The sequence below is a fragment of the Urocampus carinirostris genome, chromosome 3 (genome assembly GCF_059441175.1).
Source record: "Urocampus carinirostris isolate Australia breed hairy pipefish chromosome 3, RoL_Ucar_1.0, whole genome shotgun sequence".
NCBI classification, from domain to species: Eukaryota; Metazoa; Chordata; class Actinopteri; order Syngnathiformes; family Syngnathidae; genus Urocampus; species Urocampus carinirostris.
In genome coordinates this window covers 3,043,551-3,059,544 of record NC_142351.1, presented here as the reverse complement: position 1 = coordinate 3,059,544, position 15,994 = coordinate 3,043,551, and the positions used below count along the sequence as shown (strand labels likewise).

The window sequence follows — 15,994 nt, the reverse complement described above, 5'->3', positions numbered from 1 at the left end:
TTTATTTGTTTTAACTACATTTTAGTCCAGTTGAAAACGTCTGATCTGAAAAACATTACACTCTCCAGAGTTGAAGACATTTAAGAAGGTTGCAATGGGTGTTGCAAGGGCCTCAGTGCATAATACACAATCAACCTCAACATTCAATGTAGAGTAAGTTATAGAGATATCAAACTTCCAGTCTCAAAATTTAAAAAGATGCCGCAGGTTCTACAATAGCATGCATCTGGTCCAGGTGCCAATCTGAATACTCAGAACGCCTGAACCTGTCAAACTTCTAAACTCGTCCTTCTCCCTCAAGGACGAGGAAACAAAAGTATGAGGTTACTCAGAAGCCAATAAATTTCGGTGTGTCTTAAGTCGAGATTGGAACATTTCCTGTCACGAGGTGTCGGACAGTCCCAAACGCAGGGCACAAGGGATGTGGTGAGACCTGACTTGAGAGATGTTTATTTAAACAGCAACAACAAAAGACTGTACTGGCGAGAAGGGGGTGTGGGACTTGGGTAGTAGAGATCTTGAGAGGGAAACTTGAGAGGACATCTTTGGGTGACGAGAATCTTGAAAATAAGTTACCTAGTAATATCCTTAAAGAAGACTGTTGACGTTTTGGGACAAGGAGGGAAAACCTGAGAGGGAGACCTGGGGGAGTTCTTGGGGAGGAGGGAAAAGTAGACTTTGGAATACCCTTAAGAGGATGTTTGAGATTCGTGGAAAGTCTTGAAGTGGAGAAACTATAACGTGAAGGGAATTGAAAGAGGAAGTCGTGGGAGGCAAAGCTTGATGTTTTGGTGAGTCAAAGTCAACGGGAATAGAAACAGTTCAGCAAAATGAGGTGGAAGCCTGGGGTATTCATAGAAGAGGTGGCTGATTGTCTAATTGCAAGAAGAGGAGGGGGCTGGAACACGTGGTAAAGCTGACATGTTTTGGATATAAGAAGGACTGAAGGCACCAAACCCTGACATTTCCACATGGTTGTGTAAAATCCGCACAGCTGAAATTGCGATGCACTTTTGGTTTTAAGTCATGTTGGTATTTGTCATTTTTTTATCGTAAAGAAATCAAGGAACTATTTCAGTTTTTATGTGATTTCATACGAGTTGTTGCTAGACTTCATTTTATTTCCTGCACTTTTGGTTTTTAGTTTGAGTTAAAAATTCCAGGGGGCCATTGAAGATTTCATGTTACTTTAAACGAGTCACTCGAGAGCCTAAATGTTTGCACTTTTAGTATTTGCTGGAGGTGAAAAATGAGTTATTTACAGTCAAAGGCTAAAAAACTGTATTTAAAACCACTATTCTTTCTTTCTTTTGAATAGTAGATTTTTTTGCTGGCCGGCAAAAGTTTGGGAAGCATTGTCACTGTAGGAGAAGCGAAAAAGACGGACCTGCCCCGAGCTGCTTGGAAATAGCGTCCGGTAGCCGACGTTCCCGCTCGGTCTCCTCTTTGGCTCCCAGAAGCTTCTCTTGAAAAGGTCCTTCCCCACTGGAGCACATTTTGAACGAAAAAACGCTCCAATTCGGGATTAAAAAGGACAAAACTTCGGAAAGGACCGCAAAGTGATACTTCTTTCGAGTTTACGTCGTTTGAAGTCGACTACAGGACTTTCTCGACATTTTCTTGTTCGGCAGCCATGACACCTTCACATTCGAAACCCCGCCGCAATGGATTGTGGGACACAAATACAAACATGACTAGATATGTCGGCGTGCTGTAGCAGCCCGCTAACTCGCGTGCCTGCGTGGCGGCCATCTTGGTCAGGGCAACGTCGCGCAATGGATGTACATTGAAAATAAATCACAACCTCATCTCTTTAGCTGCACCGCTTATCCTCAGTAGGGTCACGGGGGTGCTGGAGCCCATCCCATTGATTGCCAGCCAATCGAGGGGCACACAGGGACAGACAACTAACCTGTTCGTTTTAAAACTGATTTTAACTTTTTGTAACATTTTGTTATCAACGTCAACACTTGCTCTGAGCATTGAGAACACTTATTTCAGGGATTAACTTGAATACAATTGACACATTTTCATATCGACTTATTTTGAATTTTATTAGCCAACCAATGTGTCGATTATGATTTGACCCGGTCACGATTGGCTAGAGTTCTTCGCAGGTAAAGGAGGCGTTGTTGTTTTTGGCAATACAGACCGGTATAGGCTAATGCGGGCTGAAGGGCCGAGACGGGAAGCTGTGATTGGCCAAAAAGTTGCCCATTAAAAGTTCAGAGGTTAACGGCCTCTAGAAAATACTTTTAGAAGTCTGTTTATGTGTAAACGGGAATTAGATGGCTAAACTGACAGCGAGTAACAAGGCAGAGATACTTTTCAACTGATTTTTTTTTTATCCATGGGTATTATGGTGTGTTTTGGAGTAAACCTTTTTACACGCTCGGATTCACTGGACTCACGCGGATGTTCCCCACTATCGTGGAACTTCATGGCTGCAAGACCATGTCCTTGGTGAGCTACGTCAGATTTAGAGTTTCAGGGATGAGTACATTAGGAAATCTTGACATTTTGAATGCCAAGAGTTGAACATTAAACTCATCTGAACATTATTACTTTTGTTTGTTAAAGGGGCTACGAATTGGGCTACTGATAGGTCACGTTCTGTATATACTTAGAACAGTTCATATTTCAGTTTAATGTTGTCTTACAATGTGGTCATGGTGATTTCCAGTCTCAACTTCATTTTGGTCCAGGAAAATCCAAGCCCCTTTTCTGTCTTGACTTAACACATAGTTAAGTTTCGGTTCTGGCAAAAGTCATCATTCATAAAATGATTTCTGACTCTTCTATGGCCAAAATAACACATATCCAAATGGCTTTAGATTTATTTGGTTCGGAATCTAATTTGGTGGTTGCCAATTTGGTCAGCAGGCAGTGCTCTTGGTTTCCAACACGAATTCATTTGAAATAGTCTGTGTCTAGCATTTATCATGAAAGATGCAACTTTAAACACAATGTATTTTCAGCTTTAAATGATCGATTTTGTAGTTCATTGATATGGATAATGATTGATCTGTCCAGAAGAAAAAAAAACATCGACCCACAGATAATGCACGCAGATTGATTTTATTAAACTATGTTTTATTCACATGACAAAGAAAATTGAATCAAACGTAAGAATAAAGCACATTGTTGACATAAACACTCAGTGTTAGCAAGGAGGAAGGTGGAAGAAATGATGGAACAGGTTAACAGTACTGATCAATGAACCCAGTTTTATGTTAATAAACTCATTTCAATGATCAGGGATTGTTTTTATAGTGTGCCAACATGGGATATTTGCACAAAACACCAAAGAGGGTGTTAAACAAACACTTTTTGTGTACTTGTGAGAACAAATAGTCCCTCAAGGGAGGGGTGTGTGAGAAGCAGCACATGGCCAACAAGGAAGATGACGAAATAAAGTTTCCTATCTCTTTTGGTGATGGACTTCACAGGGATTGTTCTCATCCCGACAACAGGGACGGAGAGAACCACAGGCTCTCCAAGCTTTGTGGCTCTGGTGAGAACAGGCTCCAACCTTGGGGACCTAGGTCGGCGATCTTAATGTTTCATAATTATAATTGTTGATAACAGGCAAAATTTTACGCGAACACACGATGAAATAGATCATCTATCAAGAAACATGACACATATACAAATCATTAATCTTTTGACTCCATATGGAGACTTTGGGGTTTCAAATGTTTATTATAAAGCTGGAGAGTCTGCTTGCTTCGTGTGAATGAATGTGGGTTTTTTGATGTGTTGGCAGAGTCAGTGGTTGGAAAAAGGTGAGGGGAGATAGTTTTGTGGCAGTTATGTTCCTATAGACCGCCTGTGGTCAGATAGATGTTTTTAAGCCACAACTTTCAGTAAATGTTTGACCGCAAACCGAGCAAGCTAAAGTTCTCTCGCCAGTGTGGGTTCTTGTGTTTAATTTCTATGATATAGATGCATTTTTCACCACAAAGTCAACAGGTAAAAGGTTTCTCACCAGTGTGGGTTCTAATATGTTTCTTTACGTTTCCACTCTCAGTAAAACTCTGACCACAAATTGAACAGGCAAAAGGCTTCTCGCCAGTGTGGGTTCTAATGTGTCTCTTTAAGTTTCCACTTGTAGTGAATCTTCGACCGCAAACTGAACAAGAAAAAGGCTTCTCGCCAGTGTGGGTTTTTTGGTGTGATTTTAAGCTCCCATTCCGTGAGAATCGTTTTCTACAAACTGAGCAAGAAAAAGGCTTCTTGCCAGTGTGGGTTCTAATATGTTTCTTTAAGCTCCCATTCTCGGTGAAACTTTGACCGCAAACTGAGCAGGGAAAAGGCTTCTCTCCAGTGTGTGTTATTTTGTGTGATTTTAAGCTACTATTCTGAGAAAATCGTTCTCCACAAATTGAGCAGGCGAAAGGCTTCTCGCCAGTGTGTGTAATTTTGTGTGATTTTAAGCGACTATTCTGAGAAAATCGTTCTCCACAAATTGAGCAGGCGAAAGGCTTCTCACCAGTGTGAGTTAGTTGGTGTAAATTCAAGGTTCCTTGTTGGGTGAATTTTTTACCGCAAACTGAACAAGAAAAAGGCTTGTCCCCAGTGTGGGTTCTTTGGTGTAATTTCAAGTGTGCTTGTCGGGAGAATTTTTTACCGCAAACTGAACAAGAAAAAGGCTTCTCGCCAGTGTGGGTTCTAATGTGTTTCTTTAAGGTCCCACTCTCGGTGAAACTTTGACCGCAAACTGAGCAGGAAAAAGGCTTCTCGCCAGTGTGGGTTTTATGGTGTGACATTAAGTTCCAATTCCTTGAGAATTGTTTTCCACAAACTGAGCAGGCAAAAGGCTTCTCGCCTGTGTGGGTTAGTTGGTGTGATTTTAAGTGTCCATTTTGGGCGAATTTTTTACCACAAACAGAGCAAGAAAAAGGCTTCTCATTAGTGTGGGTTCTAATGTGTCTAATTAAGTCCTCACTCTTTATGAATGCTTTACCACAAACTGAGCAAGAAAAGGGCTCCTTGCCAGTGTGGGTTAGTTTGTGTAATTTCAAGAGTCCATCTCGGGTGATTTTTTTACCACAAACAGAGCAAGTAAAAGGCTTTTCGCCAGTGTGGGTTAGAATGTGTTGTTTTAAGACCCAACGCAAGGTAAATCTTAGACCACAAACGGAGCAAGAAAAGGGCTTCTCACCAGTGTGTGTTTTTTGGTGTGATTTTAAGCTCCCATTCTGTGAGAATCGTTTTCCACAAATTGAGCAGGCAAAGGCCTTTTTACCAGTGTGGGTTAGTTGGTGTAATTTCAAGTTTCCTTGTTGGTTGAATATTTGACCGCAAACTGAGCAGGAAAAAGGCTTTTCGCCAGTGTGGGTTTGAATGTGTCGTTTTAAGTTTCCACTTGTAGTGAATCTTTTATCGCAAACTGAGCAGCAAAAAGACTTCTTACCAGCGTGGAATTTCATATGCAACTTCATATAAGACCTGCGTTGAAACATTTTCCCACACTGAGAAGATGTGTTACCACTTTCGGACTGCAAGCCGCTTTCAGCGTTTGCAGAGTGGGACGTGTCGTCGTCATCCGTTTCCACGTGTTGACATGAGCTGATGCTTAGAGGGTCCCGCCAACCGTTATCTTCAGGTTGACCTTGATCTTCGACGGTTGAACGGACCCCGGTCACTAGCAAGACTAGAATATCGTCCTCCTCTTTAACGCGAACAGGCTTCCCATCCTCTGCCTCTTGCTTCACGTGATAAGGCTTTCAGATCCTCTTCCTCAATTTTAACAGCAGGCAACTCTGGTTCCTGCCTCGCAGTAGGAAGATATTTTTGGCTGACGTCTGCAAGACACAAGTCACATTTATTTGTATTGCCCTTAACTGGTTCAGTGCCATAACGTACAATTTCAGAAGCATTGTCCCCGAGTGCCAAAACGTGAAAAAATGCGAAAGGCTTAACCGCTGCTGATAAGTAAGTATTTGGCCTCTGAGAATTAAACGTGAGCGCACCGCACCACACCGTGAGTGAAGCTAGCGTAGTCCCTAATGTGATATGGCCACTTGAATGCCACGATTTTGGCGTCTGTAGGGTTCGAAAAGAAAATAAAGCACGGAGTCGACGTTGCCGTTGACTCGGCGGATTTCTTTCGAAAACCAGTGCAGGAAGGAGACCGATTCGTCCTGCTTCCGAGATCGGCCATTGTTGACGCGTTGACGCTGGCAAACATGGCGGCGCTGCTTGGTAAAGCGACCAAAGGCCGGGGAAACTAAGTCCGGCGAAATAACAACCTGAGAGTCAGAGGGCGATCGGGTGAGGCGATCAGCGGATGGTGCCGTGAGAGAAGCGTGGAATTTTCAAGATGCCGAGCAGGGATAAAGAACTCGAGGAAATTAAAAAGTCACTCGGCTTTTTAACGGACAAAATGGATATAGTCACTAAACAACAAGACACAATAATGAGTTTAATGGCTGAAATCAAAGACCTAAAAAACGAAAACATGGAGAAAGAGGAGAGGATTATTGCGCTAGAAGGACGCGTAGCAGATCTGGAACAGTACACCAGGATCAATGACATTATTATCACCGGTCTGGACATCAAACCTCGGACCTATGCCAAGGCTGTGGCAAATAAAAATATTGCAACAGATGCTGATGAAGATTCTGCTGAGCAACAGGTCATTGCTTTTATGAGCAAAAAAGGGATATCCATCAATGCTGAGGACATAGAAGCATGCCATCAATTAACAAGAGGTGAGAACCAATCTAAGGAGACCATCATGAGATTTGTCAACAGGAAACGGAAACATGAAATCCTTAAGCAAGGAAAAAAACTAAAAGGGACAAATGTTTATTTAAATGAACACTTAAGCAAAAAAAAAAAAATCTGACATTACAAGACAGGCTCGATTTTTGAGGAAAACGACCAAGATACAAGGAACTTGGACTTCAAACTGTAGAATATACATAAAGTTAAACGGCACTCCAGAAGAAGCAAAAATACTTTGGGTCCGAGAAATGCAGGAGCTGGATAGATTTGCCTGAAGTGTAACAATGGCATCCTGGACTGACAATATGGAAACCTTTATTCCAAATCACAATAAAAAAATCCATCATAATATTTTACGCCATGATCTACCGGAACTGAGCATTGTTGATCACACTGACTCCAATAATTCAAGATTAGATGACTTCGATCCTGACCACAAATTCCTATCAGCTAGCTCAGACAATTGCAAATATTATACTGGAAATGAATATAATAATTTTGTTAAATCTGAAGGCAAATTCTCAATAATACACTTTAACAGTAGAAGCATGTACACAAATTTTGATGACATCACTGAACGTTTACGGCAATTTGAGAACCCGTTTAGTGTAAATGCAGTTTCTGAAACGTGGTTCAGTGAGGAAAGGGGTGTTAATTTTGAATTAAACGACTATAATTTGAACTATGTAAATAGAACAAACAAAATAGGAGGAGGAGTAGCTATATATGTGCACAAAAGATTCAAATCGAAAATATTACAAAACATGTCATTTGTCATTGACGATTTACTTGAATGTATTAAAATAGAAATTATAAATGAAAAAAGGAAAAATAATATAGTCAGTTGTGTATATAGATCACCGGGCTCAAATCTGGAAACCTTCACAAACTGGGCTGAAAAAACATATTCAACAATAGGCGCCAAAACACTATTCATTTGTGGAGATCTAATGAATTCAAACAAACATAAAAACATTGATGACTATATTAATATAATGTACAGTATGAGTTTGTACCCAACTATATTAAGGCATAGTAGATTCACTTCACACAGTGCAACACTCATTGACAATATATTTACAAATAATATGGAATTTACAAACGTCAGCGGATTACTGGTTTGTAATATATTTCTGATCACCTACCAGTATTTACAGTGTATGATGAAAAGGTTACTAGACAGTAATCAACTAAGGATTATGTTTACAAACGAGTTAGAACTGAAGAAACTATTATATCACAACAAAACTGGAATGCTATATATGGTACAGATGATGCGGATCGTGCGTTGGACATATTTTTGGAAATATTCACCAACAAGTATAACAAAAATTGCCCAATGAGACAAACTAATATTAAGAATACATCTGTAAACCATCCATGGATAACTAAGGGTTTACATAATGCTTGTAAGAAAAAAAACACCTTATATAGAAAATTTATTCAACTAAGAACTGAGGAAGCCAAATCCCGATATAAAACGTATAAAAACAAATTGACAGGAATATTAAGAGCGAGCAAGAAATTATACTATACCAATTTATTACATCATAACAAAAGTAATATCAAAGGTATTTGGGATATATTAAATAGTATAATAAAAGGAAAGAATGTAAGTAATGCATATCCAAACGATTTTATTGATAAGAACAGTGAAAATTATAATTTAAATCAAGTTGTGGAGAATTTCAATAGTTATTTTGTAAATGTTGGACCAGAGCTCGCTGCAAATATCCCAGAGTGCAATGGTAAGCAATTTGAGTCACTGATAAAAATGAACTCCAAGACCATGTTTTTATCTGGGGTTACGGAATCAGAAATCTTAGACGTGGTTAACAACTGTAAAAACAAAACGTCTATGGATTGTTTTGACATCGATATGGTACTAGTTAAGCAAATTATAAATAGCATTGTGAAACCATTGACCTACATCTGTAATCTATCATTTCTAACAGGCAAATGTCCAAATCAAATGAAAATAGTAAAAGTTATACCAATATACAAAACTGGAAACAAGCACATTTTTACAAACTATAGATTGGTATCTCTGCTTCCCCAGTTCTCTAAAATATAAGAGAATTTTTACAATAAAAGACTAGAACAATTTGTAGATAAATATAAATTGATTCATGATAGTCAATATGGTTTTAGGGCAAACAGATCAGCAACAATGGTTATTATTAATGCAGTAGAAGAAATCACCCATAGCAAAGAAAAAAAGAGATACGCAGTCGGGGTATTTATTGACTTAAAAATAGCATTTGATACCATTAATCATAATATACTATTAAAAAAACTGGGAAGATATGGCATCAGGGGAGTGGCTCTGCAATGGATTCAAAGTGATTTGACGGGGAGGAAGCAATATGTGAAAATGGGAGAGTTTTCACATGAATATTTAGACATCTGTTGTGGAGTACCACAGGGTTCTATCCTGGGTCCAAAGTTATTTAATTTATATATTAACAATATCTTTAATGTTCCAAAACTACTAAAAATAGTAATATTTGCAGACAACACTAACATTTTCTATTCAAATGATAACTATATTGATTTGGTAACCTGTATTAATCGTGAATTAACAAACCTAAAAGTATGGATGGATATAAATAAATGATCTTTAAATTTAAATAAAACCAAAGTAATATTCTTTGGTCATCGCAAGGTAAATCAAGATTTAGAAGTAAAAATGGATGGTGCTGCAATGGACACTGTTTTAGAAATTAAGAATTTAGTGGTCATAATCAACAATAAAGTTGGACAACACACATCAGACACATACAAACTCATCTAAAAGCATTTCAATAATTAATAAAGCCAAATATATTTTAAACTATAATGCATTGTATTTTTGATATTGTTCTCTAGTTCTAGATAGATAGATAGATAGATAGATAGATACTTTGTTCATCCCCGAAGGGAAATTCACATTTCCAGCAGCATCCCTGAGCTGAGAACAATCGAGAACAATCGAAAATTCGTGACGGCGCCGGAAGAAAAGATTCAATTTGAATCATGTACAAACAAACAAACAATTGAATCATGTACAAACAAACAAACAAACAAAATATTCATGTTTCAATAAGTGGAGTGTTAATAAAATGGGGGGAAAATAATTTCTGATACTGATATAACCAGGTAAAACTAATTTTAAGTTACCTGTCCAAATGAATGTTGTGCCATCTCACCTTTCCCACTCTCTCTCCTCTCACCTTTCCCACTCTCTCTCCTGCAGTTGACTTGCTGCTGCTCGCTCCTGAAACTAATACTTACCTCTTTGTAGTAGCTCCACTGTTAGATGCACTTGTACTACACCACCATCGTAGATTTGCATCACGTGACTCTGAGTACTTCCACTAGGCACCAAGACTACCAAAACCTCGCTTAAAACACACTTTAACCTCTTTGACTAATTAACACATAAAACAATAAGGCGACTGGCTTGCTAGGTCTGCCATACTTAACAAATTGTGCAGAAGTCTGGGGCAATAATTACAAAAGTTCACTACAATCCCTTTTTATCCTCCAAAAACGTGCAGTTAGAACTATACACATAGGAGAGGATATCGATATCGAGATCATATTATACCAGATTATTAAAATTGATGATTTAGTAAAATTTTTCAATGCACAACTGCTATTTAAGGTCAACAAAAACATAGTGCCAGAAAACATCCATAAATTGTTCATTCGGAAAGAAGGAAATTATAACTTAAGGGGCTGTCGTAAATTCATAATCCTAAAGGTGAGAACCACCAGGAAAAGTATGTGTGTCTGTGTGGGGAGTCAAACTTTGGAACCATTTACAAGACAAGATCAAACAATGTCCAACGATTCACGTGTTCAAATTTAAATACAAAAAAACATTACTGGCGGAATACAGAGATGAAGAAAACAGGGTATGAGTGATACGAGAGATTGGGAATAGTGCGTCTAGAACTATGATTAACTTTGTGTTATTGTTGCTGTTGTTATACAATAACTGTTATTATTAATAGTATTACAATTGTTGTTATATAATTGGTGTATTCAATAGGAAAGATGAAGGGGTAGGGAATATAAGCATTGGCTTCTTATTACCCCTTTTCGAACATCTTATGTAACATTATTTTGTTGTTCGAATGACGTTTTCATTCATTCATTCATTCATTCATTCATTCATTCATTCATTCATGTTGACGTGCGAAGTAATCTCTTCCGCCTGTCAAACTACTTTGCAGTCTGAGTCAACGTCAGGCCTTCCATCAACTGAAGCTTACGCGACACTTCCTTGTCCAATATTCCAAGAATTATCCGGTCCTGAATGATTTCCTCACGGCTCGTGTCAAAATCTCAGTGCTCTGAGAGTTCATATACAGCCCTTCTGAAGCTTCCTGCCCTCTCCCCAGGCTCCTGAAAACGCCGATGAAAACATGCGCGTTAGTGGATGATATTCCTCCGCGGAACGAAGTAGTCGTCAAACTTCTTAAGCACGTCATAATTCTCTTCAAAAACATAAGATTTAAATACATTCTCCGCCTGGCTTCCCATTGCAGCTTACTTGAACGAGTCCATTGTGTTTGTTTAGTTCCGTGGCGAATGTGTAGCGCTCGAAACGCTGCAGGACATTCTGACGGTTTTTCGAAAGCAAACTTCGTTGGAGGATGAAACTTGGCCATTCCGACTTGTCTTCTTGTCTGGATCCTTTCAGACTTCTAACACTGTGTAGGCAGGAAAAAGGCTTCTCGCCAGTGTGAGTTAGTCTATATAGTTGTAAGCTGCCGCTTTAGGCGAATCTCTGACCGCAAACTGAGCAGGAAAAAGGCTACTCGTCAGTGTGTGTTATTTTGTGTAATTTTAAGCTCCTATTCTGAGAAAATCGTTTACCGCAAATTGAACAGGCGAAAGGCTTCTCGCCAGTGTGGGTTCTAGTGTGTTTCTTTAAGTTGCCACTCTCTATGAATCGTTTTTCACAAATTGAGCAGGCGAAAAGCTTTTCGCCAGTGTGAGTTCTCGTGTGTTTTTTTAAGTCCCCACGCTGGGTGAATTTTTTTACCACAAACTGGGCAGGCAAAAGGCTTCTCGCCAGTGTGGGTTAGTGTGTGTTTTTTAAGGCTCCCACTTTCTGTGAATCTATGACTGCAAACTGAGCAGGCGAAAGGCTTCTCCCCAGTGTGGGTTAGTGTGTGTTGTTTTAAGGTCCAACTCAAGGTAAATTTTAGACCACAAACTGAGCAGGAAAAAGGCATCTCGTCAGTGTGAGTTTTTTGGTGTGACTTTAAGTTCCTATTCTCTGTGAATCTTTGACCGCAAACTGAGCAAGCAAAAGGCTTCATGCCAGTGTGGGTTTTCGTGTGTTTTTTTAAGCTCCTACTTTCACTGAATTCTTTATTGCAAACAGAGCAGGAAAAAGGCTTCTCGCCAGTGTGGGTTCTTGTGTGTAACTTCAAGTTTCCTTGTTGGGAGAATTTTTTACCACAAAATGGGCAAGCAAATGGCTTCTCACCAGTGTGGGTTCTAATGGGTTTTGTTAAACTCCCACTCTCTTTGAATCATTTACCACAAATTGAGCAAGTAAAAGGCTTCTCGCCAGTGTGGGTTAGTTGGTGTAATTTCAATTGCCCATTTTGGGCAAAATTTTTACCACAAACTGAGCAAGAAAAAAGCTTCTCGCCTGTGTGAGTTCGTTGGTGTGATTTCAATTGTCCATTTTGGATGAATTTCTGACCGCAAACTGAACAAGAAAAAGACTTCTCTCCAGTGTGGGTTCTAATGTGTTTTTTTAAGTGGCCACTCTCAATGAATCTTTTACCGCAAACTGAACAAGAAAAAGGCTTCTCGCCAGCGTGGTATTTCATATGCAACTTCATATAAGACTTGCTTCGAAACGTTTTCCCACACTGAGAACATGTGTTACCACCTTCAGCGTTTGCGGAGTGGGACGCGTCGTCGTCATCCGTTTCCACGTGTTGACGGGAGCTGATGTTTAGAGGCTCCCGCCAACCATTATCTTCAAGTTGACCTTGATCTTCGACGGTTGAACGGACCCAGGCCACTCGCAAGACTGGAAAATCGTCTTCTTCTTTAACCCCAATGGGCTCCCCATCCTCTGTCTCTTGTTTAACGTGATAGGGCTTCAGATCTTCCTCAATTTTAATGGCAGGCAATTCTGGTTCCTGCCGCGCAGTAGGAAGAAATTCTTGGCTGACGTCTGCAAGACACAAGTCACATTTATTTGTATTGCCCTTAACTCGTTCAGTGCCATAACATATTTGTACGTTTTCAGAAGTATTGTTTATGAGTGCCAAAACGTAAAAAAATTCTAAAGGCTTCGGCGCTGCTGATGAGTATGTTATAAATTTCTTGGAATTAAATCACAACTAACCACTAGATGTTAGGAGTAGCTTTGACCAGATCTATGTCAACACATAGTGCCGCGTTTTGTTCCCGTTTTCGCCGTATTACTCTGTAGGGTGGTGAGTAGAAAAGCAAAGGTACACACAGTGTGACGAGAAAAGCAAAGATGTAAGTACAGAATGTTAACGCTTCAAATCTTTATTCTTTCCCAAAAAAAAATGACCAAGGGCCTTCGTTGGGATAACATATCGTAGGACCCTACGATCACCATGACGACCTGAATCATGTGATCACTTCTTCCGAAAAATCAGGGACTGAGAATTTTTGCAAAGTTCATGCATAAGTTTAGTGTTCTTGCAATCAAATTTTATTTTTCAAGCAATGTGCCCTTGTGTTTATGGAAAGTATTGTTTAGATATTCTAGGTATCAAAAATATAGATATTAAAAAAAAACACAGAGTCGAAACTTCTGCTTGAAATGCTTATTTTGCCAGGAGCCAAGTTTCCCGGGAAACAAGTATTTTCAAAAAACTTAGGCAATGTCATCAAATCGACTAAATCAACTGTTGACACATGAAAGATGACTGTTAAAGCTTCCTTTTGGTGTGCCCTATGCCTGTAAAGCCACAGAGCTAGATTTTCTGTAGGCCATCAAAAATGAGTCAATATGGCCAACGAAGGCTGGCATCGGCACTTCCCATTTGAGAGAAACGTCTGGCACTAATCAGAAAAACTCGCAGAGAGCTGGAAAGACCACCAAGACAACATCCCATGATCTGAAACCTATGCGAGGGCAAGGAAAAACTAAAAAAAAATCCCAGCATGAGAAACCTTGAGAATGAGCCACACATGAGGTCATCTCCTTGACAAAGGGTGTCGTTTGAATATATATATATATATATACATATATATATATATATATATATATGTATATATATCTATATATATATATATATATATATATATATAAAAAAGCGTCTGTGCGTGTTTCATATTTTGATATTTTGTGCAATAAGTTTTCGTTGATGAATGGTATGGTAGCTGTTCATATCACTTGTTTTTGTTGATGAAGAATGCTTGATTGTGGTTGATCCTTGTGGTAAAAAGTTGAAGTCATGGATGTCTACAGGCTTTTCCACAAGTTGCTCACATTCATTTTTTAGTTTATTGATGAACAAGAATAGCGGAAAATAAATTGTTAGGTTATACAATTTCAATGTCTAACCATGTTGTGTAATTTGGACTGGAGTAAAACTACAGCTGTGATGGAATTAAAAAAATTGTTGTGCGAGTCATTAATCTTGGTGTGGCACACTGATTTACAAGGACATTCGAAAGTGGCACGCCACACCATAAAGGTTGTCAAGTTGAGTCACATTTATTTATATAGCCCTTAAGAACAAAAATGTCTCAAAGGACTGCACAACCTACACCTAACTCTAGCTGTAACTAGCCCCAATCCTATTTCGGACCACTCAATTCAATTTGAGACCATAACGAGGAGCCGAAGCCTTAGTTTTTCTAGCCCTGGCCTCAATCCTATTTTGGAACCTTAAGTTTAAAACCCTGATTTGAAGCCCGAACCCTAGTCCGGAACCTAACCTGTGATGCCGAGAAATGCGTCCTTGCCTAGATTTGCATCGGGTAGCTACTATAACCACTTTGACCTCGTTTTATCTCACTTTTCGGGAATGTAATGGCGAACATATAACCAAAACCACTTTGTCTTGCATTTGTTCGGAATATAATCGAACGGTAATGCACACCTTATAGAAATCACTTTTGAGCAGGTAACATAAACATCTGCCGTTTATCTGTTGATGATTTGACAGTTCATTTCAGCATAAACATTATGGTAGAATACAAATACAAAAACAGAATGGTTTAAGTTGTATTACATTCCCAATAAATGCAAGATGAAGTGGTTTTGGATATATGTTGAAATGAAATGATCTGAAATGATCTGCATTTATATAGCACTTTTCAAGTCAATGACTTCCCAAAGCGCTTTACATTGTGCTTCACATTTCCCAATAGCGGCCATGATCTGTGCAGCCATGTAAGGCGCTAACCTGCTTATTGGGGGTATTGGGGGGTTCAGTGTCTTAACCAAGGACACCTCGGCATGTAACACGGACAAGCCGGGATTCGAACTGGGATCCCTTAATCCTAAAACGATCGCTCTACCTCCTGAGCTACTGCCCCCGCCTCAGTAGCCTAGATGGTAAGGCGCCCGCTTTGAGACTGGGAGGTCGGTGGTTCGCGCCTCGCCCGAGTCATTCCTAAGACTTAAAAAGTGGTTGGCGGCGCCCTCTGTTGGCTGCGGCTGCATCGGCTCGCTACAACGGGTCAGGTGTATCGACATTTCGTTCTGTGTACATTGTTACACAGAATGACAATACAAGGAAATTATTATTATTATTATTATTACCCTCCCGAAAAGTGTTATAAAGGTTAGATAAAACGAGGTAAACGTGGTTATAGTGGCAGGGACGCATTTCTCGGCATAACACCGGCCACCCCCCACTGGTAACGCCCCTGATGTCAAGGATGTAGCAGAAGGGAAAATGACGGACCTGCCGCGAGCTGCTTGGGAACAGCGTCCGGTAGTCGACGTTCTCGCTCGGTCTCCTCTTTGGCTCCCCGAAGCTTCTCTTGAAAAGGTCCTTCCCAACTGGAGCACATTTTCTATGCCTTTAAACAAACAAAAAATAAAATAACGCCAGGAGGTGACACGCCAACAGGGGATTAAATATGACAAACCTTCAGAAAGGACCGCAAAGTGTTACTTCTGTCGAGCTTACGTCGTTTTAAGTCGACAACAGGACTTTTGGTAGTTTTCTCGACATTCTCTTGTTTGGCGGTGGTGCGGACGCCATGACACATTCTCTTTCCAAACACCGCCTCAATGAATTGTGGGACACAG

At 39.7% G+C, this 15,994-nt stretch overlaps 2 protein-coding genes across 2 annotated transcripts in view; one reads left to right on the top strand and one right to left on the bottom strand.

The window, feature by feature from the left end:
- LOC148368316 (uncharacterized) overlaps positions 1–15,994 on the top strand; it is a 310,091-nt gene that overhangs the window by 198,961 nt on the left and 95,136 nt on the right. The window lies entirely within an intron of this gene.
- LOC148368323 (uncharacterized) lies at positions 3,954–15,958 on the bottom strand. Its single transcript, XM_088330307.1, is given in 4 exon segments — positions 3,954–4,932; positions 11,989–12,922; positions 15,645–15,762; positions 15,832–15,958. Coding segments are annotated over 3 exon segments (2,010 nt in total). The 5' UTR covers positions 15,754–15,762; positions 15,832–15,958; the 3' UTR covers positions 3,954–3,965.